At 53.7% G+C, this 22,003-nt stretch overlaps 4 protein-coding genes across 4 annotated transcripts; 2 read left to right on the forward strand and 2 right to left on the reverse strand.

The window, feature by feature from the left end:
* Positions 1-412: 412 nt before the first annotated feature.
* PODANS_1_17890 (uncharacterized protein) lies at positions 413-2,315 on the reverse strand (the record flags this gene model as incomplete). The annotated part of the gene is made up of 3 exons (XM_001907208.1): positions 413-695; positions 760-1,996; positions 2,087-2,315. 3 exons carry the CDS (start codon positions 2,313-2,315, stop codon positions 413-415), a joined length of 1,749 nt encoding a protein of 582 aa, XP_001907243.1.
* Positions 2,316-2,946: 631 nt separating this feature from the next.
* PODANS_1_17900 (uncharacterized protein) lies at positions 2,947-4,429 on the reverse strand (the record flags this gene model as incomplete). The annotated part of the gene is made up of 4 exons (XM_001907209.1): positions 2,947-3,034; positions 3,120-3,527; positions 3,735-4,151; positions 4,212-4,429. The coding sequence occupies 4 exons, from the start codon at positions 4,427-4,429 to the stop codon at positions 2,947-2,949; spliced, it is 1,131 nt and encodes a 376-aa protein (XP_001907244.1).
* Positions 4,430-11,170: 6,741 nt separating this feature from the next.
* PODANS_1_17910 (uncharacterized protein) lies at positions 11,171-17,063 on the forward strand (the record flags this gene model as incomplete). Its single annotated transcript, XM_001907210.1, has 2 exons — positions 11,171-11,650; positions 11,709-17,063. 2 exons carry the CDS (start codon positions 11,171-11,173, stop codon positions 17,061-17,063), a joined length of 5,835 nt encoding a protein of 1,944 aa, XP_001907245.1.
* A 2,454-nt stretch (positions 17,064-19,517) lies between these two features.
* On the forward strand, positions 19,518-21,665 carry PODANS_1_17920 (uncharacterized protein; the record flags this gene model as incomplete). The annotated part of the gene is made up of 2 exons (XM_001907211.1): positions 19,518-20,178; positions 20,236-21,665. The coding sequence occupies 2 exons, from the start codon at positions 19,518-19,520 to the stop codon at positions 21,663-21,665; spliced, it is 2,091 nt and encodes a 696-aa protein (XP_001907246.1).
* Positions 21,666-22,003: the final 338 nt, after the last annotated feature.

The following is a 22,003-nucleotide window of genomic DNA, read 5'->3' on the forward strand; positions in this document are numbered from 1 at the left end:
CCGAAGTAGTCTCATCCTATTCGCGTCAGAAATAGGGGCTTCTAGGTATGGCTCACAGGCCTCAAAACATTGTCGTAAGCCGATGAGAGGTGGCAGAGACTCTCAACAACTCCAACGGCACATCACTCTTTTGCATATTCATATTTGGGACCGACGTCCGGTACGCAATTACAGACATTTGGTAGAAAAGTTCATTGGTATTGCATTTGACGCTATGGTCCCGCTTTTTAACCCCTTTATTGAATGCTGATCCGGAAAAACGCTGGCTTTTCATAACCACAGAGGTATCCCGTATCCGCTTCCGTTTCAGTAATATTGCTCTTGAGCGGTATAATACCCGGTGTCATCACATAGTCCTCCTTCTTGTCCTCCTTCTCGCCACCGACGGTGCTCTACACTCCCTAGAGGTACTCTACTCCTCCGCCTCCTGAACCGGCTCGGCGACCTCCTCCTCCTCGTCATCCAAGCTCCCAGCAGGGACCTGGTAGAGTCGGAGGATGTTCTTGTTGGGGTCCTTGACCAAGATGTACTTGCCCTCTGGCTGCTGAAGAACCATGTCGGCGATGGTACGAACGATACCCCAGCCGTTGGACAGCTGGAGGTTCATCTGGTTGGCAAAGTCCTTAGGCTTCCAGCCAACAACGCCAATAATGACGTGCTTGTCATTGGTCTTGGGGTTCGCGCGAGACACGAAACTGGTGAAAGCAAAGTTAGCCACCACATGTTCCAACAGATACACAGAACAGGACAAAAACATACCCAATCTTCATGACATCAGCCTTGGCAAGAATAGACTGAACAGTCCATCTGGCGAGCTTGCAGCTGTTGTTCTTCATCTCAGTGGCGACTACAGCACCACGCTGAGACACAAGCTTGGTCCTCCAGTCAAGGCCACCACCGCTGCCTTGAGCCTTGCTGTCAAACTCGTTGAGAGCGTGGACAGTGACGAACTGGTTCTCGTTGTTGAGAGCGCTCTTTTGCACCGCATCCAACTCGGTGCGGACGATAAGATAAGTGGGGCTCTCCTCGGTGGTGGAAAGATCGAACCGTCTGTACTTGTAGGCCTTGGACGCAGGGGGCACGGACTCCTCGGGGGAGTAGAAGGGGTTCTCGTGAGCCATGCTGACCTTGTGCTGCTCAAGCACAACCTGGTTGGCAAAGTTGTGGTTGATATAGGTAGCCTCCTCCGCGAGCGCGGTGGGCTGGTTGATAGAATCCTTGGATCCCTCGGAAGCCTCGAGCGGCGCATCGGCGGCGTTCTCGTTGACGGTGACCATGTCAAGAGCGGCGTTGTCGCGCTTGTCAAAGAAGACCTTGTTGCCCTGTCTGACAATGACGATATCCCAAGAGTAGACGGAACGGGGGGCGCACATCAGCATCGAGAGAATGCTATCAGTGGCAAAGATGGTGGCCTCCTCCTTGTCAGCGAGCTCCTGGATGATAGGATCCACAGAGGTCGTGACGTTGTAGGCAGCACGGTCAAGCGCAAGAAGCTTGCGCTCCGAGTTCTTGACTGGTGGCTTGTCGTAGGAGCGGTCGTAGGCATTTACGAAACCGTAGCTGTCGATATCCTCACCCTCGTCCGTCTCGAGGTTCAGCTTGCTAAGACGGTTGTAGTCAATCTCCTCAAGCAAGGTCCAGTTGGGCTTGATGTTGATCGAAGCATCACGGTTGCGAGCAGGCTTGTCGTAATCCTTCCAGCCAAAGCGACGACCGCCGCGAGCATTGCCGCCACCGCGGGCACCGCCCCGGTTGTCATAGCCTCCGCCATATTGCCCACCGCGACCGGCACGCTGGAACTGTTGACGACCACCGGCGGCTCTGGAATCTCCCCTTCCACCGCGCTGGCCACCGCGGCCACGGGTGAAAACGGCACCACGGCCGAAGCGGGTCTTGGTTGAGTCGCGAACGTTGGAGACAACGGAGAAGGAAGCCTCGTCCTCGGCGACAGGAGGAGTGAACAGAGAAGCGGAACCGGCACCATAGACTTGTTGGTCTGGAGAGAGCAGATGTTAGTACGCATAGCAGATACAAATCGCACGTATGCGAGTGATGAGCCCTTGCGACAGGTCCATCCAGCACCCACCTCTAAAGTTCCTGTTGAATTGCTGTCTGCCACCACGGCCGTCTCTGCCATCCTTGTTGTCGGTCCAGTCAGCCATGCGACCGAGCTTGTCGCTCTTGGAGAATGGGGCGTAGGGAACGCCGTTGAGGGTGGTCTCGGTGGTAATCGGGGGGCCCCAAGTGCCCTCATGCTCGGGCAACGAGTTGATCAGGTCGACCAGGGCCGACTCGCCTGGTGGTGGGACAGCCATATTGGGTTGTGTTGATGTGGGATAAGAGTTGGGCTGCTGAAGGTATGCTCCGGATGATGTCCAATAAGTAGTGATCGTAGAGTGAGCCGAGATCCGGTGCTGTGGCGGTTGCGACGTGAATGCGGAGTTGCAGCAGTTTGACAGAGGGCTATTTTTCAAAAGTGAAATTCTCGTGGTGGGGTGTTGTGGGTGTGGGGCAACCGCTTGCGGTAGCACAGTGCGGAGGGGCAGGAAGGTCGGTGACAGAAAAGCAGGTACCACACACGTCTAGAACATGGTTTTCTAGAGGTCAAGTACATCCAGAAGCATCTTCTACACCCTCTGATGTCTAATAGCTTCTGTTGAAAGCTCACAGATCTTATAATATGCCGTGAAAGGCCTATGGGCTGTCATCCGATACGTCGTAGCGGTAAAGCAATCCTATTATTCTGTCCATAGCAAGTCAGGAGACAATACTAACCACTCCCACAAGGACAAACACTGGAACCATGTCCCCAAAGCACTATTTACTTTTCTACGGACTCAGATACCTTCAAAAGTGACAATAGGGACATCTAATACAGTGCGCCGTCCAAGTTGCTCAATAACACCCGAGAAATAAACATCAAAGCTCTGTAGATCCCAACCAATGTCAATATCCCAGTACAAGCTCCGATTTCGTCGAGAAAACATTCTCCAACGCATCTCGAACCTCGAACTCCTCCATCACAGAACCAAACCTGCGTAAATGTCAGCAAACATACTCTAACAGCACCGTAACTAGCCGAAGGCAAGCGACCAAGAAGTACTCGAGAATCAACATACCCATAACACCTAACCTTCCCAGCCAACTCATCAGCCAGCTTTCTAAAATCTTCCATCCTCAACATATTAACACCCGGGTGCGTCATCACCATCCCCCACGCCATTACAGGTGTGATCTCCCCCTCAAGATTCAGTTTCTGGCTGAGGTCCATCAACGTTGCCAAGTCGGGCTTTGCCAAATCCCATGTACGCGGCTGCTCTCCAGTACGGCCACGATCGGTGACACCATGATTGTGTGTCTTGGTTTCTCCACTGTCGTTGTGTCCAAACGGGACCTCAGGGGCCATCTGGGCAAACGACTCGGGTGGGCACGATGCCATGAGAGCATGTCCGCAGGGTTCGACTCCGCCCGATTCGACAGTTCGGTCAAGTAGCCATGGTAGGTGTTCCATGCAAGGTCTCTCGAGCCTATTTTCTTCTGCCGAGAAGGTGTGGCGGAGTGGTTAGCTTGACGTTCTTCTCCGCTACCATATCTTCACGCCATCATCCTTGAGCCTCCGCCCTCCCACTGGTCGCAAAGCCATATGGCAAGGTAAGTGGGGGCAGCACAAGGAACAGAAAAGCGATGTTAAACAGGCAAGCACACATGGTTACAACATGAAAGGGATATCTTACGTTAACACAAAATCGATCCCAAGTTGCTCGTAATCGAGGTTCGGATTCGGATTCGGATTCGGTTGGTTCTCGAACCCTCTCATACCCCCATTGTTTGGTGACGGGCCGCTCTGGTGTCCCATTCCGCCGGTTGGGAGGGGCGACGCAGTGAAGTTGCTTGTATTGCTCGATATTGGCGCGTAGCTCCCGGTGATGCTGGCGGGACCGGACTCGTAGCCTAGACTTGGGTTGCTCAAAGAATCGTCCAACAAACTGGGACCACCCACAGCCACCCCTTGGCTTAGGAGCGCCTTGAGCTGGCGATTTTCCTCAGCCAGCTGGTCTTTATCCTGGGAGGCATGAGTGAATGCCTCTTTGAGCCGAAGGACTTCGTCTTCGAGGGCCTTGATATATCGTTCTTTGCGCTCTCGGTGTGTTCTATAATTTGACAGCGGTCAGAGACTGTGTTGCTAACCATGGATTCTAAGGTACACCTACCTTTGCGCTTGTCGGTTCAGCTCTTGTCTTCTGGTCAGCGCAGGCTTGCTGTCGGGCTTGGGTCCTCGACGCTTTGGAGGCTGCCCAGCCTTCGTTGTCGACTTCTTGTCGGTGATATTTTTCAGAAATTCGAGGTTCAGTGAAGACAGCGGGCCTGTGTCCTGATCCGAGGGTCCCGCATCGAGATTGTAGTCGTCTGGCGACAACGATGAAGACATGTTGTTACTGTCGTAACTGTTGGTGTGGAAGACGGGGAAATGCTATTCGTGGCCCTTCGGAACTGGTACTTTTTGGTGCGCCGGAAGCGCGCCGGCAGTAGGAAGATTGACAATACAGATATGCGATCTGGTCTAGACGAAGATGTGGGGGGGCCCGAGGCAAGCTCATGCGCCGACTTGAACGCCGTCGAGTTTTAGGAGGACGGGGGCTATTTGGGAAAACAAGACACGCACGTATTTTGTGTTGGAAAAGCCTCGGGAAGTCATGCAGAGGAATCGACGCAACGGGAAGTATGGTGGTAAACAATTCTGCGAACTTGTTTCCGTCGTCAACGACGGTGGGAGGCGCCTGGTGATGATTGCTGCGCCTACTTCATGGGGGGTCCATTTGGAATGGCGAGCTGGCGTGCCTGAGCTTGGCAGTCAATTTGGGGGTGCAGTTTATCTGCATCTAAGTAATCATGAAACTGGTGCCGAGGGAACGATGTTAGAGGCCAAAAAAATCAACCTGATTAGCCTCGATCAAGGCCTTCAGAAAGAATACATGACTTGCGACACAGACAAGTCCTCGGTAAGTCTCCTCCTAGTAGATGATGAGACGATTGGATGGTTTTGGACAAGAGGCCGAAGCTGACTTCCAACCGAGCTGCGGGGAGGTATCACTGTCCAGTCTCCAAGCTGAAGAGGACCTGAGTTTGGCGGAGTTAAGATCCCACTGTGGGCAAGGCTGGCGGATTCCTCGCTGAGGCAGGGATTCCCAGGCCAAATGAAATGTGGAGTTTGGTTGTTTCTGTAGGCGAGGCCGAGCTCGAATCCATACAATTCTGAAGAAGGCATCGTCTTTTTGTGTTCGAAAAGCAACATGATGTGAATCACAAGATTATTGTTCTGGAAGCCAGAGAGGCGACCCCCACGAAGCACTAGAAAGCTTGGCGATGAGGGTTGCGTATCTCCTTGGCATCGCGTCTTATCGCTGGAAGCATGCACAAGGAGAACACCGGTGTTTCGAAAGGGAAGGCAGTACGGTGAGTTTGGTATTGATGTGTTGGTATATAATAGGTTTTCTACTCAAGGTTTGGAAGCAATTCTGCTGTAGAGAATGGAGCAGATGGCATGGGAGCCTTGAGCAGATCACACGAGGTCAATCGTGGAGTCGGACAGGGGTTATGTCTGGTGGCGCTCCCGCAACGATCAAACACCAAGCTTGTCACCTAACCCACGGCCAAGATATCGCCGTCTCAAAGCTAACGACCGGCCAGGGTATTCCTGAGTCTCGACGGACGTCATCTCATTTTGATTGATGAAGCGGCGGCCTTGTAGACTCCAGCTAGAGTCATGACGGCTGCCTTTTGGTGCGCGTGCATGATGCGTCGTAAATAACCTAGTGGATCTACACTTCTTCCTTGACGAACTTCATTATTTTACCTTGGATGCCTGGAAGGTCAACCACCTACCACTTGGGAGTTCCTGCCCTTGGAAAACACACGCAACTTAGCCGTGCCTTCCTGAGGTGTGCTCTTCCCGCCCATGGTCGAACACTTCACCATGATGAAAACAAAGGTGCTCCGAGCATCGCCAAACCCTCTCCCTTCATCCAGCCAGCTGGTCTCAATCCTGGTGACAGCCATCTTACCTTTACAATAACCTCGCATCATTCATTGTTAGCATCCATACAGCCAACAACCCAACACCATGACCTGCCTCACCAACCTCTTCCCCCATCCCCTCCGTGGCCTCCTCCTCGTCACCCCCTTTCTCCTCTCCACCGGCCTCGCCAACCTAACCCTGTTCCTGCTCCCCTTCGCCAAACTCCTCCTCCCCTCCTCCTTAATCCACACCCTCTGCTCCCTCATCGCCGGCACGCTAGTCTACCGCTTCATCCAGCACATCTTCACTGCGATCAACAGCGCCGAAATCACCTTTTCCGGCGACACCCCCTTGCCAAACGAGTCCGCCATCGTCATATCAAACCACGTCGCCTGGTCAGACTTTTACCTTGTCCAAGCTGCTGCTGATAAAGCAAACATGGGAGGCCACACGAGATATTTTGCAAAGGCGGGGTTGAAGTGGGTTCCGTTCTTGGGTTAGGGATTATGGGGGATGGGTATGCCTACTGTTACGAGGGAGTGGACGAGGGATAAGAGGGAGTTGGAGAGGGTTTTCAGGGGGGTGAAGGAAGAAGGGTGGAAGACTTGTGAGGTTTCTTTGGGGGGAAAGTTGATGATGATGAGGGGCTAATGATATGTCTGTAGGGCTGGTATCTTTTTCGGAAGGGTCACGGTTTACACCGGAGAAATACCTCCAGTCACGGCTCTGGTGCAGGCAGAATGGCAAACCCCAACCAGAGTATCTGCTCTATCCGAGGACGAGGGGATTTATTGCTACGGTGCAGCATTTGAGGAAGGCGCCGCATGTCAAGGCGGTGTATGATTTGACGTTGGCGTATCAGTGTGGGGAGGAGTTTCAAAAGGCGCCGACGATGTGGGAGACGATTGCAGTCCCGAAATTGAGTCTGACTAGGGAGCAAGGGGGGGTGGGGTATCGATTTCATGTACATGTGAGGAGGTTCCCCATTGAGGAGTTGCCGGGGGATGCGGCCGGGCTGGCGAAGTGGTTGGAGCAGAGGTGGGTGGAAAAGGGGAGGTGGCTTGAGGCGAGGAGGTTGAGGTGGGCGAGTGTGGATGTGCTGAGGAAGACTGACGGGATTTTTGGGGGGATGGGGAGGGTGGTGGATGAGGACTCTCGAACGTGAGCGTGGGGAATTCTTGACTGTCATGGATTATGGAAGGTGTTGGTTCACTTTTGATTGGTGTAGCCTACAAGCTGTATCATCACAACCATTGCTACCAGTTTGCAAGATGGACTGAGACCAGCTATGAGATGAGCATGTGAACGTGGTGAATGTGATGATGGGGTGACTTGGGGTTCAACGAAGGTATGCTGTGGTACGGTACGTTATTGATCATGACGCCCCCAACTGCGAGCCCAACGTCCTTGAGCGGGGAAAACTGTCCGGTGAGCTATGCAATGGGAGATGTGATATGTCTTTTTGGATGGCATTAGGGCCCCTAGAGACCGTTGTGATCCAGCAACTCCCGGGAAACCTTTCCGTCTTGTGGTGGCCTGAAGCCTGACTACCGTGTGTCCATGGCTTTTCATTTGCCAGGACACGAAGCTGAAGCCATCGTCAAACGGGGAAGCCCAAAGTTTACAGCAATCTTGAGACATTTATAGCATCCTGATGTCCCACAACAGCACCAAACAGCAAAGCTAACCAGATAGCTGATTCTGCTGTGAAAAAGGCCACCGGGACCACAGCTTTGCTTGGCCCAGTAGAGGTGGCTAATAGGCAAGAAGAGTCGTCCGAGCTTGGGGTGGGCATTCGAGGTATGGTGGCACTGCAGCTTCCAATAGCTGAAGTTGAGCAAACAGGAGTGGGGGATCACGAGGGGAGGCCGTCGATGGGGATCAGATGTCTTGCTATTACCTACACAGGGTCTTCGCTTGTGGCTTGTCAGGTGTGTAACAGGTAGAGACAAGGGGAATCAAAGTTGTTTGAGTGTCTGACAAGCGTATGTGCAGCAACGCCTATCACCTTTTATCCCGCAATGATCGTCAAAGAGTGACGGTTAGTCGGGAAAGGGGTCTGGAACCTTTGGGGTTGCGACAAAGCCCAGTCCGCTTAGGTTGTCCGCGGACCAACTACGGGGAAGAGCCCAGCGCAAGCGGGCGATCGAGATCAGGGTTGAGGGGGAAGAGGGGTAAACTACGGGGAATAGGAGTCAATTGCACCGTCACGTGGTGGTGATTATTAGTAGTTGTGGAAGTTCTGCACTTCATTTTGAGCGACATTGAAAGAGGGCTGGTGGCGCTAAGGGATATGCAGTCCTTTTGAAAAATCGACTGTTCAGATGTCTGTCGTCATATCGTCGGAGACAGGGAGGCCAAAATAGAGGAAGAGATAGGAAGAAAGATGTCGGCTGAAGTCTCGAATCTCCAACGGCTTCCGGCAGAGCAAAGCCGTGACGACGGAACCGGGTGAGGGTCACCCATCCAATGCTCATAGACAGCCGAGTCGTCCCCAAAGTTTGACACAGCCGTCTGTGCTGTGCTTGGGTAGCGACAATCCAAATTGAAAAGGCATCGAGCGGATGAGACCGTGGTGGGATGGACGAGAGGGCCCTTCGTATGCCATGTGTTGGGTTGCATTGTGTATGCAGACTCGTTCCACCGAGACACACCATCAAGCCGCCTCAATAGTATGATGGCAACGCAGCTCAATAGCCTCAGGAGGGGGACGCTGCAACAAAACGACGATGACTCTTTGTTGCTTGCTGCGGGCACCGCTGGAAACTCCGCATCAGACTATCACCTGGCGTGCTTGCATTGCTGCAGGGTAATGCCACCCACAGGAGCGGTAACCGACCTTTCATCCCAACAATGCACTCAACTTTGCTGCTACATCAAGCATGCTGCATCAGCAGTGATAAGTTCTTGGCTCCAGATCGGGATGCTCTCCAACCCCTCCCTACTGGCCATTGTGCGTCCCAAGACATTCCACCCTGAACTTCTTCCATTGGCAACGCGGAGGGGTCCGTCTGTGGGCTAACTTCGAGTTCGACCCAGCTTGAGGAACGCCTATGAAGTCATCTGTGGATGCGTTTGTCTGAGGATCGAGCGATGATCGAGGCGGTCTAGATGAAGTTCTGGGGAAAAAGGAGGGGTCTTCGGGTAGCAGAGCCAATCTAGAGGAGCAAGTGACGGGAGCTTGTTCAATCGGCCGAGATATGGTTATTGCCAGCGGAAATGGTAAAGAAACCAAGTCATGGGCTGGATAGACGTTGACTGGGTCTGATCCTGTGTCATTTGGTTGTCTCGTGCGACTAAAAGTCATGCAGGATAAAGAGAATCAGCCAACGAATGGCTTGATGGAGGGGGTGACGTTTGTTGTGATGGTAGATCTGTTTCCTCAACCGTGTCGTTTCTTTTGATCGGCCCACAGCAATTCGGCAAACCCCAGGAGAGGGTAATCAAAAACTGAGCGATGACATGTTGAACGTTTCAAAGACACAAGAAAACGATTTCTCAGAACTCCGAGTCTGTCTGAAGTGGCCCCAATTGCTGACCACACGTGTGGTCAGTGCTCCTGTTGTGGTGGAAGATCCAGATCATGACCAAATCCACATTCGGGTTTGGGGGACTTTACCCCGCCAAGTGCCAAACTGAATGACCACTCCAATCCGACAGCCAGACCCTGGGCATGGAAAGCATGACAGCAAAAAGGGGTTCGAGACAACCTGAAAAAACAGCCGTGTTATGGCTATCTTGAGCTCCTCCTTCAGACCACGGCAACGGGCTGAATTGGCATTGTTGTTTTGTTTCTTGAGACTGAAGCTGCCAAATTGTAGCACTACCTTGGTTCGCGGAACACCCGCTAGCACATAATTGGTACTGATACTGCCAGGGAACATCCTGGAAGCAGCAGCTGACGCACTGCTGATTGGACAAGACCGGCTTCTTCCCCGCTTTCAACGGTACCCCACGCATACGCAGGAAGAGCAAGAGAGCCAGTCAGTCCAACTCGCTTCGTCAGGAACTGCTTCTTTCCTATCTCTTGGAAAGAAGATGGCAAGCAAAGCCGGGGACAAACATTCTGGATGGGGATAATCTGATAGAATTTCCTGAGCCACAGATTGAAGTGAGAAGCGAGTGGCACAGACAGACACCTGGTACCTAGACAGACCCAGACACAGACAGCACCGGTGCCGGACAGGTCGGTAAGGTTGCTTTTTTTCGCTGACCACGCGCACCCATCAACTCGCCAATCACCCACAGACAAACCTGCCAAGGGCCAAGGAAACAAAGGACCTCCCCACTTAAACTTTGGCTGGGACAACAAAACCCACCTGAGCCCGAGTCAACGACGACGACACCTCTGGACAACACAGCCAGCACAGCCAGGCCGTATCCTTGCCGAGCGACTCCTCCCGCAGCTGTTTCGTGTCTTGCTGCCCGCCTTGTCTGAGAATTGTCGCGTCGAGCCGAATCACAGCCCCGCGATCGAGTCGTTTTCCCGACAGTCCCTTGGGCCTGTGCCCACAGCGCACCGTGACCGAGGGCGTGCGAGCGGCGTGCGTGCTGTACGTGCTCTAGCTGCTATCGATAACGAGGTCCCGCGGTCGTTCTGCTCCACAGTTGCCCGCCCTAGAGCCGCCATTGAGCCCAGCCTGTCTTCTCGGGCAAAGCGAGTGGTTCTTTGCTGTTGCCCATGCCCCCAGAGTGAGCACTTCCAAGCCAGCGCGAAATAACGACCACCTACTCCCAATCCACGGCGGCGATACCTTCACGTCAAGAACAGCATGTCTCAGGCTTGTGCTGGGTTCTAGCTTTTGGCATCTTGGGCCTCTACTGCCCTGCTCCGGCCCCACCTGCGAGCATTTGGCTGCTCTCCAGTTACCAGCCACACGCCGAGAAACCTTCGACGACCAATTTCACCGTCTGCTTGACAGACAAACAACGTTCTTTGCCGGCCAGAAAAAGAGACAGGTTACAACGGAAAGTCCCTCGATGCTCAACCTCCCAACCGCCAGGGGATACCCTTGAGTCCATCCTCTCGCCTGTCGTATACATCTACATCCACCACCAGCCCTTCAGATTAACTTGTCGAGGGATATCACCCAGTCTACAATTGTCAATGTTGTCGAATGAATAAGGAGCCGCCAGAATAGCCACTTTACTGCAATGGAAGAAGAGCCTACCCCACCCAACATGCTGGCCCCGCCGGCCTTGAACTCGCTCCGGGCCGGCGGCATGGAGAGATCGTTCAGCGAGAACATTCGTGAGGAGAGAGAGGAGCTCCGAGAGGCTGCCGAGCAGACTCTCAATGTCCTTCTGGATCTTAACCTCAATGGGACGATTCGATGGGTGAGCCCATCCTGGGTTGATGTGATTGGGACACCACCAGAATCCGTCATTGGAACACCAATTGCCGACCTTGTTGTCAGCGAAGACCCGACTATCTTCTCCAAGGTTGTGCAGGACATGAAAGACGATGACCGGCGCAGCCAGTTTATACGATTTGCTGTCAAGCTGGGGCCCATGGCAAAGCTTTACCCGGTCGAGATGATTGGAGAGCCTGCTGAGGAAATGCCCCTCCCTACTGTTGAGCTAGAGGCCCAGGGTATCATGGTGTATAGTGGTGCGTCTGAGGGAGAAAGCCATGTGAGTTGCATCAGATGAATGCCATTTCTCGACCCAGGCGCTAATGCTTTCTCTTCAGAGCATGTGGATGATCAGACCCTGGGTAGCCCCACGAGAGATCAAGATTGATTTACCACCGGTTATCGTTGATTCTCTCGGGTCCGGCGCTGAAGTGTTGGCGAGTTACCTGACCCAACTCGCAGAATCCGGACTTGACGATCCAGCCCTCCATCCCCCGCCCCTTCCGGTTCTTTGCCGAATTTGCGAACGTCAGATTTCCCCGTGGTGGTTTGAGAAGCACACAGACCTCTGCTTGCAGGAACATCGAGCTGAGATGGATGTTCAGATGGCGCAAGAAAATCTGACTGAGCACAGGAGCGCGATTGTCAAGGTTCTCGACGCGTTAGGAGACACTCGACGAAGTCGCTCCTTGGTAGGAGAGCCATCGCCGCCATTGGCTGCTGAATACAAAGGGTTGCTTATTAGGGCGCCTACCTCGGCTACTTCTTCCCCGGGCACATCATCGCCAATCCTTGGCGCAGGTCGGTCGCGAGAACGATCGTCTGGATTTGGACATGCGCGAGCGCGGTCCTTCGCCGTGCGCAGGCCGCAGGTCCGGATTGTTGAGCTCTTACTGGATCTTTGCGATACAGCCATTGAAATCAGCACGCCGGCCATCAAGGAGTCGCCCCAGCCAGACGGTGAAATTCGCACGCAGTCCCCTCAGTCGGAAGGACATATCACGCAGGTTTTACAGTGGGAGACCCCAGGAACCAACACACTGGAACAGGAGCAGGGGCTTGCCCTGCTTTGCAGTGATACAGAAAAAGTAGCTCGGGACAAGGTGGAGGCCGTATTCCGTCACCGACGAATCTTGGAGTATGCCGAGCGAATTCGCGTCGAGTTTGCCATTATCGTTCAAAACTGTATCGATAAAGCCTTGCGTAGTGCGGCTAGGATTGCCTCTGGACATCCCCTCAGTGACACGACCGAGGATGAAGACGAGGCTGCCGTCATTGCGCCATCTCGGGGGGAGGAGGATATCTTTGTGGGAAGTTTTGATGAGCACCCTTCTGGTTTGGCTTTGGCATTAGAAAATGCAGATATTGATGAAGATCCTGAAAGACGGCGTTCGTCTGCTGTCCACTCTACGAGATCAAGCAGTCCCCGAGAGTGCCCAACGCCGCGATCTCACCGAGGTGCCACAGCCAACTTTTCGGGTGCGAATCAGTCTCGACGAGAATCAATGATTTTTGAGAGCGATGCGGGTGCGGACAGCGATGGAAGCTTGCGATCAGCATCCGTGGCGTCAAGGCCGCCGCCGCGGACAGACTCGCCCATGTCCGAGTTCAGTGATCTCCGCCGGCAGGCAAGTTCGCGACAACATCATCGCAGAAGCCTGATTCTCCCCGGAGCCGTGTCTCCGCGGCGGCAGGAATCGCCATCACGTATGGGTCCGCCGTCGTCCCCCCTTCGGATTCACAAGCCCCGTAGCTTTCCCTTCTCCTCAGACGCTCTTGTGTCTCCTGAGGCGTCCCCGTTGCTCACACATAGCGAGTTCACTTCGCCGAGCGTTCCCCATCATGTTCACCACAGAAGACAATCCTCGGCTGCTGTCTCGGCATCCACCGGGGACTTGCCCCTGAGCATCAAACCGCCTGTATCGCCACGACTAGCGCCTCAAGCCAAGGCCGTGCCTCCGTCGATCAGAGACTTCGAGATCATCAAGCCCATCAGCAAAGGCGCGTTTGGTAGCGTCTATTTGTCCAAAAAGAAGTCGACAGGCGAGTACTTTGCCATCAAAGTACTCAAGAAAGCTGACATGGTCGCCAAGAATCAGGTCACCAACGTTAAAGCGGAACGGGCCATCATGATGTGGCAAGGTGAAAGCGACTTTGTTGCCAAGCTATACTGGACCTTTTCGAGCAAAGACTACCTGTACCTCGTAATGGAGTACCTCAACGGAGGGGATTGTGCGGCACTCATCAAGATTCTGGGCGGTCTATCTGAGGAATGGGCAAAGAAGTATCTGGGCGAGGTTGTTCTCGGTGTTGAGCACTTGCACAGCCGCGGAATCGTTCACCGAGATCTCAAGCCTGATAACCTGCTGATTGATCAGAAGGGCCACTTGAAGTTGACCGACTTCGGTCTTTCACGGATGGGTTTGATTGGTAGGCAGAAGCGGGCACTGAACAGCGGCACTGATGCTGCCCCCGACTTGCTCAAGCAAGGACCGTTCGCTCGGTCGACATCCATCGCATCATCCAGGTCGACTTCCATGGACCTTCAAGGCCGCAGCCACTCGCCTGGTTCCACGCCGCAAATGACTCCTAGCGATTGCGCCGTGAGCCTAGGACCACCCTCCTACTTCAACCTTGGCACATTGTCGCAGGAACCACGTCGTGTGTCCACTCAGCGCAGCGACAGTGGCGGTAGTGAAGCACTGTCGCAGATGATTGGGAATCTATCTTTGGCTGATCCTCAAGTGAGCTACTCATCATCGGCCATTCTTTCCCCTGCCGAGGGGAGTGAAGTTGAGCCTGGCGCATCCCCAGACTTTGCCTCCCTTTCCCACGTCACTTCACACAACGGTCTCGAGTCCCACAGGGGCACTCCTCCGCAGCCATCAATGGCGCCGCCAAATTGGGCTCTGTTTGACCCCGAAGATACCACCCGCCGCTTCGTTGGCACTCCGGATTATCTTGCTCCGGAAACAATCAAAGGCGAACCTCAAGACGAAACCAGTGATTGGTGGTCCGTTGGATGCATCTTGTACGAGTTCCTCTACGGCATCCCGCCGTTCCACGCCAGTGAGGCCGAGCAGGTATTTGAGAACATTCTTGCCCGGAGAATGACGTTTCCTGAGATGGACCCAGAGATATCACCCGAGGCCAAAGATATCATCAACAAGCTGCTTTGTATGGATCCCAGCCAACGCCTGGGTGCTAACAAGGACGATAAGTTCCAGAGCGGAGGCGAGGAAATCCGTCATCATCCTTGGTTCAATGGTGTGAACTGGGACACGTTGCTTCAGGATGAGGCCGAGTTTGTGCCCCAGCCGGAAGACCCTGAGGATACCGAGTACTTTGACTCCCGTGGCGCCACGCTCCAGTCTTTTGTGGAAGAGATGGAGGATCAGAGCTCGCCCCCTCCCGGTGGCCCCCTTTCCGACAATTTTGACCGACCGCACGATGCCCTGTCTCGGGTTAGATCCCAGGTCAACTCCATGAAGCGTGGTTTGATGCCTCTGCACATTCCTCCGCACGTTAGAGACCACAAGAGTAGCCGGAGGCTCAGTGAACCTGTGGCCGCTGATGACTTTGGGAATTTCACTTTCAAGAACCTGCCTGTTCTCGAAAAGGCGAACAAGGATGTGATCCAGAAACTGCGCGCAGAAGCTCTCGCGGGCTCAAACAAACCCATCAGTCCCGGCGGAGCGAGCAACAACAGCATTACTTCTACCGGAACAGGCCTTGAGGGTAGTCCCATCATTGCCAATCCGGTTCAGCGGACGCTATCCAATGCCAAAGCTACTCAACGGCCCCAGTCGCCCTCTGGTCTGAGCCACGCCAACTCGTCTCCCAGTCGTGCTTCCCAGCCTTCGTCGCCCCTATTGGTCTCTTTTGTGGCAGGCCAAGGCGAGAATAGACGCAAGGCCTCTGCGAACTCGAATACATCGCAGCCCTCAACAACGACAAGTTCACTGCAGCCGGGAAATTTCTTCGATCTACCCCGCGTTCCGCCTAGTCTGCAGAAAGCGGCCACTAGTGTTGCTGCTTCACCGTCCCCGGTGAAAAGTCGTGGGGGAGGGTTGCCTCCGCTGCCGCTCTCGTCACCGTCAAAGCCAATGCCGAATCACCTGATGTCTACTCCCAGGCACAGCGGAAGCTCCGTCGGCGGACGTTCCCGTTCGTTGACGGTGGGCTCGCAAGAAGGTAGCCCGGTGGCAGCAGATCTCTTCTTGGCGGCTGCTCATAAGAATCGTCGCAGCCAAGTATTTGACATGTCACCATCATCCTCGGACAACGAGGGCGACAAGGCCAATGCGCTGCTCAGAGTTCAACGACGGCGTCAAAGCTCGAGACGCATGTCATATATCGCGGCAAATGAGGGCATTCCTATTTTCCGTGCCCTCGACGTTTTGATATGCGATGATCATCCCATCTCCCGCATGGTGATGGAAAAACTCCTGGAGAAGCTGCGGTGCCGTACCGTTGCCGTATCAACAGGTCCTGAGGCCATTCGATACGCCATGAGCGACATCAAGTTCGACATCATTTTCCTGGAGTTTAGGTTGCCGCAGATTTCAGGTTGGGACGTTGCCCGTATGATACGCGAGACCAAGCATGCAAACACCCATACTCCCATTGTTGCGATCACAGCCTACTTGAAGGATCTGAACGGGCCTTATCTCTTTGACTCGCTCATCGAGAAACCGATCAGCTCATCAAAGCTAACCGAGGTTCTTTGTTCGCTTTGTCAGTGGAAAGCGCCCATGCCCGGCCAGCTGGTCAACACAACTCAAACATCGTTGCCGCTGCCGCATCCTGTTCCTTCGAGTCTCCGACAACAGGAAACCTTTCGACTTGAGGACAGCCCCACCTCTAATTCGTCTGGATATGCCAATCGTTCGAGCAGCAGCTTCCGGGAGGACTCAATCGCATCTAGTCTATATGGAGACTCGGAGTCCGTCATGACAGACGACATTCCGGTTCTGATCAGCAGGAAAGCCACTGGTGACTGGGAAGAGGGCGGCGGACTTGGCATCTCAGGTGCCGAGGAGATATTGTCGGGCCAAGGCGAGCCGATGAGGTCTCCCACGCTCCCTCATCTGGTGACTCAGCAATCAGCACCAAGCCAGATGGAACACTCGCCGCTCCAAAAGAAAGGACCGATGCCTCAGCGTTCCTTTGAGAAGTTAAAGGCGAGGCGCGAGTCGCTCGAAAAACGGAGGTTCGAGGGCAATGTTGATTCGGCTGATGACGAAGACGACGAGTTGGATGCGGGGGGGACTGGCCGTACCCCGGCCTCTCCATCTGCTAAACACTCGCGCGCTAAGCAACAGCTGCCCTCGTCCAAGCTTGGCATCGAGATGATGAGGGCAAACAGCCACGACAGCATGCTAGAGCCTCAGACACAAGTAGCCACGCCGAATCATGAAGGTCAGCTTGAATTCCCCGAGAGTATCGGGCCGGAGATTGCCCCAACTCCTATCACGCCGCTTTCCAAGGTGGTGGAGGATCTCAACGAGGGAGTAGAGACGCCACCGGCTGCTGAGGGAGAAAGCGTCGACAAGGCAGATATCGACGTAGATGAGACTCCCCGTCCCAATTCGACCTTGGCATTCATGGCGTCCATTGACGAAGACCCGACTCCTCGCCCCCCTGCGCGGGTAACCGATAGAGACAACGTCTTGCCTTTTTCTGGGATTTAAATTGCCGCTACAAGCCCCAACCACAAACACACACATACACATAACACATACACGAACCCAAGATTTCCTTTCATTGTCTTGTCAACATATCATCGCTCAATATTTCATTTTGAGTCAGCGCGGCGTTTTACTGGCGGGAAGGAAGCTTGATGGAAGCTGAAGACTGCATCACGAACCAACTCTTTGCTTTTGCTCTTTCATTTGTTATTTTTTTGGCATAGTGTGTACGAGTTGATTAGTCGAGCATCAAGAAGTGAAGTTGGGATGAGGAAGATGGTAGTGTTGTTTCAGATATGTGATTTTTTTTTAATTTTTTATTTTTTTTGCAAGCTGACTTCGGTACATGTGTTGCCCGAGAAGGAAGGAGGGACTGAACGTTGTATTGCACAGCAGATACATTTTGGAATGTGATATTTTGGCGATGAAGATGGTTCGTTTGAACAAATTGATTTGAGATGAGTTGAGCTTTTGCGGGTTTTGTTGTGTGCTTCTTGAATGTTGTATGTCGCATACCCCCCGTTTTTTTGAGCGTGCTTTGCAGAGTTATTTGTGGGATGATAGTAAGCACGCTTTTGCAGAGGATGTAACCTTTTGTGGGATTAGGTCACAGGGCTTGGGGGGTGAGAGTGATAATATAAGATACTAGATTGCAAAGCGGCTGTTCTCGTGATGGTGATATATCTGTGCACTGAGATGGCTTGTCCACGAGAAGCTGGCGAGTTAGTGTAGGGTTAAGACAGGAGGATAGGGGGCGCTCTCCTTGAGGGCTGGGTAGCGTGAGGTGAGCTGTGACTAGCCGGCCGGGCTTCTCCGTATGCGGCTCGGGGTCCTTGTGGCTTGCAGCAGCCGAGACATTTTTTGACTGCAACACAACATGACATCACACAGGGCCTCTGCTGTGAAGTGTGTGCCGACTTCCGTTGAAGTTTTTCCGCCTTTTCGTCTTCCCCACAGGCCAACAACCATATATTATCCACCTTCTCGAAGTCCACCCACGTGTGTAAACTATTGGATCAGAATAGCCCCGAGGGTGCCCGCTGTTGAGTTTACGGATGGTAGGGATGTGACCCCGAACATGCTGTACATTCGGCCGCATTCATGGGAGCTGGCGGACAGCATATTCCTGTGTCGCGTGCTCAACATCCGGATCAGCATTGCACAGTCTGCCCTATGAGAACAACCTGAGTAGCACAGAAAGCCAAGCACAAACAAGCTCACTTGGCTGTATTGGCATCATTGGCATTGCATTGGCAAAGCATTGGCGACATTGCTTGTTGTTGTCTTGGGAGCTCTTGGGGGTGGCTTGACTGTCCTAGCTACGGGTTCAGTCCTAGGACCATCCTTGACCCCGCGAGCCCCCACCAGTGTCAAGAAGTGTCCACGTGCACGGGACTTGCCTCGACCGCCTCGAACACCACAGGAGCGCAGGCCGAGCAAGAGTCAGCAATATTCCATGCGAGTTTGTCTAAAGCTCTGACTCTTGGAGGCGAAGGTAGGGGCCGGTGCTTAGGCGAAGCTCGGTGGCAGACCAAAGCAGGCTCTTCAAAGGGTGCGGACCCCTGAATGGGAAGATTGGACGATGATGGCCTTGACTATCAGTTTGCAGCAGATCGGGCGGTAAAGACTGATAAAGATGGATTGAGTCACCGCCGAGAGAAGTGTTGGTGCCGAGGCCTGAAAGCAAAGCTTTTTGAAAGCTTTGGAGCTTCACATCAGTAGCGAACTGGCAGCTGCCGCCCGGCTGCTCGTTGAAAAGCGGCCCACGCGACCACTTTCCGTATGGGGCAGAGCACAAAATATGGGGGGAGTGGCAAGGTGGCCGGCAGTCGAGGAAGTTGTAGAAATTGCTGAGAGGGCGATACCACGCCTCCAAACTCGCCAAAAAAGTGACCAAACGCCCCTCTCTTTAGACTCCATGGCGCTGTGCCACTGCCCGCTGCGTAGATTCCCGTGACAAGACAAACCCTGTCCTGCGATAAGCTTCCTGTCGTGAGAAGAGGGAAAAAAAAAAAAACCACATCCCCACCCCTCCTCACATCGGCCATCGTCGCTACTGGCCCCGAGGGAGTGGACGTTTTATCCATCAAGACCCCTCTCCCGCCTCCCGTGCTCCATCACACCTTCCCCTCTACAAAGTACACAACACCCACACCTACCCACAGATTACTTTACTTAAAAGGAAGTTGAAAACGTTTTGACCTTTTCCCCTTCTTCCCCTTCTTTCCCTCTTCCTCCCGCAAGTCTCAACGAACGACTAGTGGACTAGCCGGGACACTGGCTCGGTTTTAAACTTTACCTTTTCTCCCCCTTCCCACTTCCCTTATTTTTTCTTCTACACCCTCCCCTAAAACTACCCATATCCTCGGTATCTCTTCCTTTTTATCACCAGCTCGAACCTGAGCATCTGGTTTGTTTGCCAAAGCGCGGGGGGATTTTTACGTACAGAATCGGCAGATGGCCGACCTCCTCCGTCACCATCGTCACCACGCCCCCGGGGCGGGAGAGATCCCTGTCCCCCACGGCCCCTCCACCGGCGACGAGCACGAACACTACCCCAAATCCGTCAGCATGGACCAGCAACATGCCATCTTCTCGTACCTCACCCACCCGGACGACTGCTACACCCCCGAGGGGACGTACTGGGCCGACCTCCCACTCAAGGAGCGGGTCAAGTTTGTGAACAATGTGCAGAACAAGGAGGCCTGGGAGGAAGTCAAGGCGATAGGCAGGATGATGAAGGAAGATCCGCTGAGCCCGGTGTCGTGGTACTGGACGAATGCGGTGCTGCCTGGTGCCGGGCTGGGATTGGAGGGTTATGTGTTGTTCAGTATTGGGAATTTGGAGCCGCTGTTCAGATCTACCTGGCCGCAGTGCTGGGGGAAGAACGCGACCGAGTGCAGCGCCAACTGGGTTGCTTCGGTGACGTATTTGGAGGTTATTGGTATTATGGTTGGCCAGATGGCTGTGGGGGTTATTGGAGATTGGATTGGCAGACGATGGGGGTTGATTCAGGATGCTGCGATCATGTTTGTGGGTTTGCTGATGATCACGGCGAGTTGGGGCCTGGATCTCAATGGCTGGGTTATCTGCTATGCTTGGAGTTTGTTTTTCTATGGTGAGTTTGGGAAGAGAACCGGTGGGAGTTTGGACATTGGCTAACGAGTGATCACAGGTTTCGGTGTTGGTGGTGAATATCCTATTACTGCTACTTCATCGATGGAAAACGCGGTTTCCGCCGGCAAGCTATCTACGAGAGAGGACCGTCTTCACCGCGGACGCAAGGTCACCATGGCCTTTTTGATGCAAGGTTGGGGTCAGTTTTTCAACCAGGCTTTGCTGATCATTCTCCTCCTGATTTTCCACCACGGCGACGGCAACCCGCCCTACGGCACAACGACCACCCAATGGCTTTGGCGCGTGTCGTTTGCCATCCCTGCTGTCGGTACGCTATGGCTTGTGTACCACCGTGCCTACAAGATGCCGCACGCGGGCCGCCAGCTCGCAGCTGTCAAGAAGAAGAGCAACGTCACAGGTTACGATGTGGATTCCCTCCGCCTTGCCTGTAACATCTTTGGCGGTCGTTTGCTTGCCACGGCTGGCACATGGTTCTGCAACGACGTCTTCTTCTACGGCAACAAGCTTTTCCAGGCTCAGTTTATCGCTGTCTTGAGCGGGCCGACTGAGTCCGTCATGACTGGATGGATTTGGAACTTGTACAACGTCATTGTATCGCTTGTTGGGTACTATCTCGCCTCTATCCTCATCGACAACAAGTTCTATGGCCGCAAGATGATGCAGCAGGTCGGTTTCTTGATGTGCTTCATCATGTTCGTCGTCCCCGCCTTCAACTACGAATATTATACCTCTCCGGCCGGTATCAAGGCGTTTCAGGCCATGTACTTCCTCTCGAGTTTCTTCAACCAATTCGGTCCCAACAGCGTTACTTTCCTCGTGGCTGGCGAGGTCTTCCCTACGCCCATCCGCGCCTCTGCCCACGGCTTCAGCGCTTGCATCGGCAAGGCTGGTGCTTTGCTTGCTTCAGTTCTGTACAACTACATTGACACTCAGACAAAGTTCTATGTCGTCCCATGGTTCGGTCTCGCGGGTATGCTTCTTACCTCGCTTTTCCTTCCTGACACCACCGGCCTCGATCTTAAGGAGCAAGAGCGTCGCTGGGCCTACATCCGCGCCGGTCGCGACCAGGATTACCATGGCATTGCCGTTCACCCCAAGCACTTGTCTCTCTGGGAGCGGTTGAGAGGTGTAGGCAAGAACTACAACCCTGAGCTGGACCGCAGGCAGAAGATTGAGGACATTCGTGAGGAGTGGGAGGGCAAGGAAAGAGCTCGTGCCCAGAAGGAGGCGGGTGGTGATGCGACTGGGATGGATGATTTGAGTGACGATGAGTGGACAGATGAGGTGCATCATTACTTCAGAAACACCCGGGAGCCATCGGAGAAGGAGAGAGCTGCGGCTGTTACTGGCAAGGGTGGAGAGATCACGATGACACCGGCGAGCATTTCGACGCCTTCGAGTGCGGCCATGACCGAGAAGGGTGATGAGGAGAAGCCTGGCTCTTCGTCTGCGTCGTCGGCGAGGTAGCAACGTTGGTGACCATGGGGTTTCGTGGCTTTTTGATGTTGGCTGTTTTTTTTGTTGGTGAACTGGTCGAACCGGGATTCGTGCATGATCCTTGTTGAAGAGCAATGGAGTTTAGGAGTCTCATGGGGTCCTGTGTCGAGCAAGGAAGAAAAGCACAAGTTTTATTGATCATTCATTTTTGATGCTTGACTGTCCTGCTTTCCCATGTTTCGTGATATCTCATGTGCTTAGCTTCTGATGGTGGTATTTCATTGGGGATACCAGAGGTAGCGAGTATGGCTGACAGGCGTGTAGAGGATAGATTGGCGGTGGATATTTCGGATCAGCTAGATGATTGA

Source organism: Podospora anserina, chromosome 1 (assembly GCF_000226545.1).
Source record: "Podospora anserina S mat+ genomic DNA chromosome 1, supercontig 4".
NCBI lineage: Eukaryota > Fungi > Ascomycota > Sordariomycetes > Sordariales > Podosporaceae > Podospora > Podospora anserina.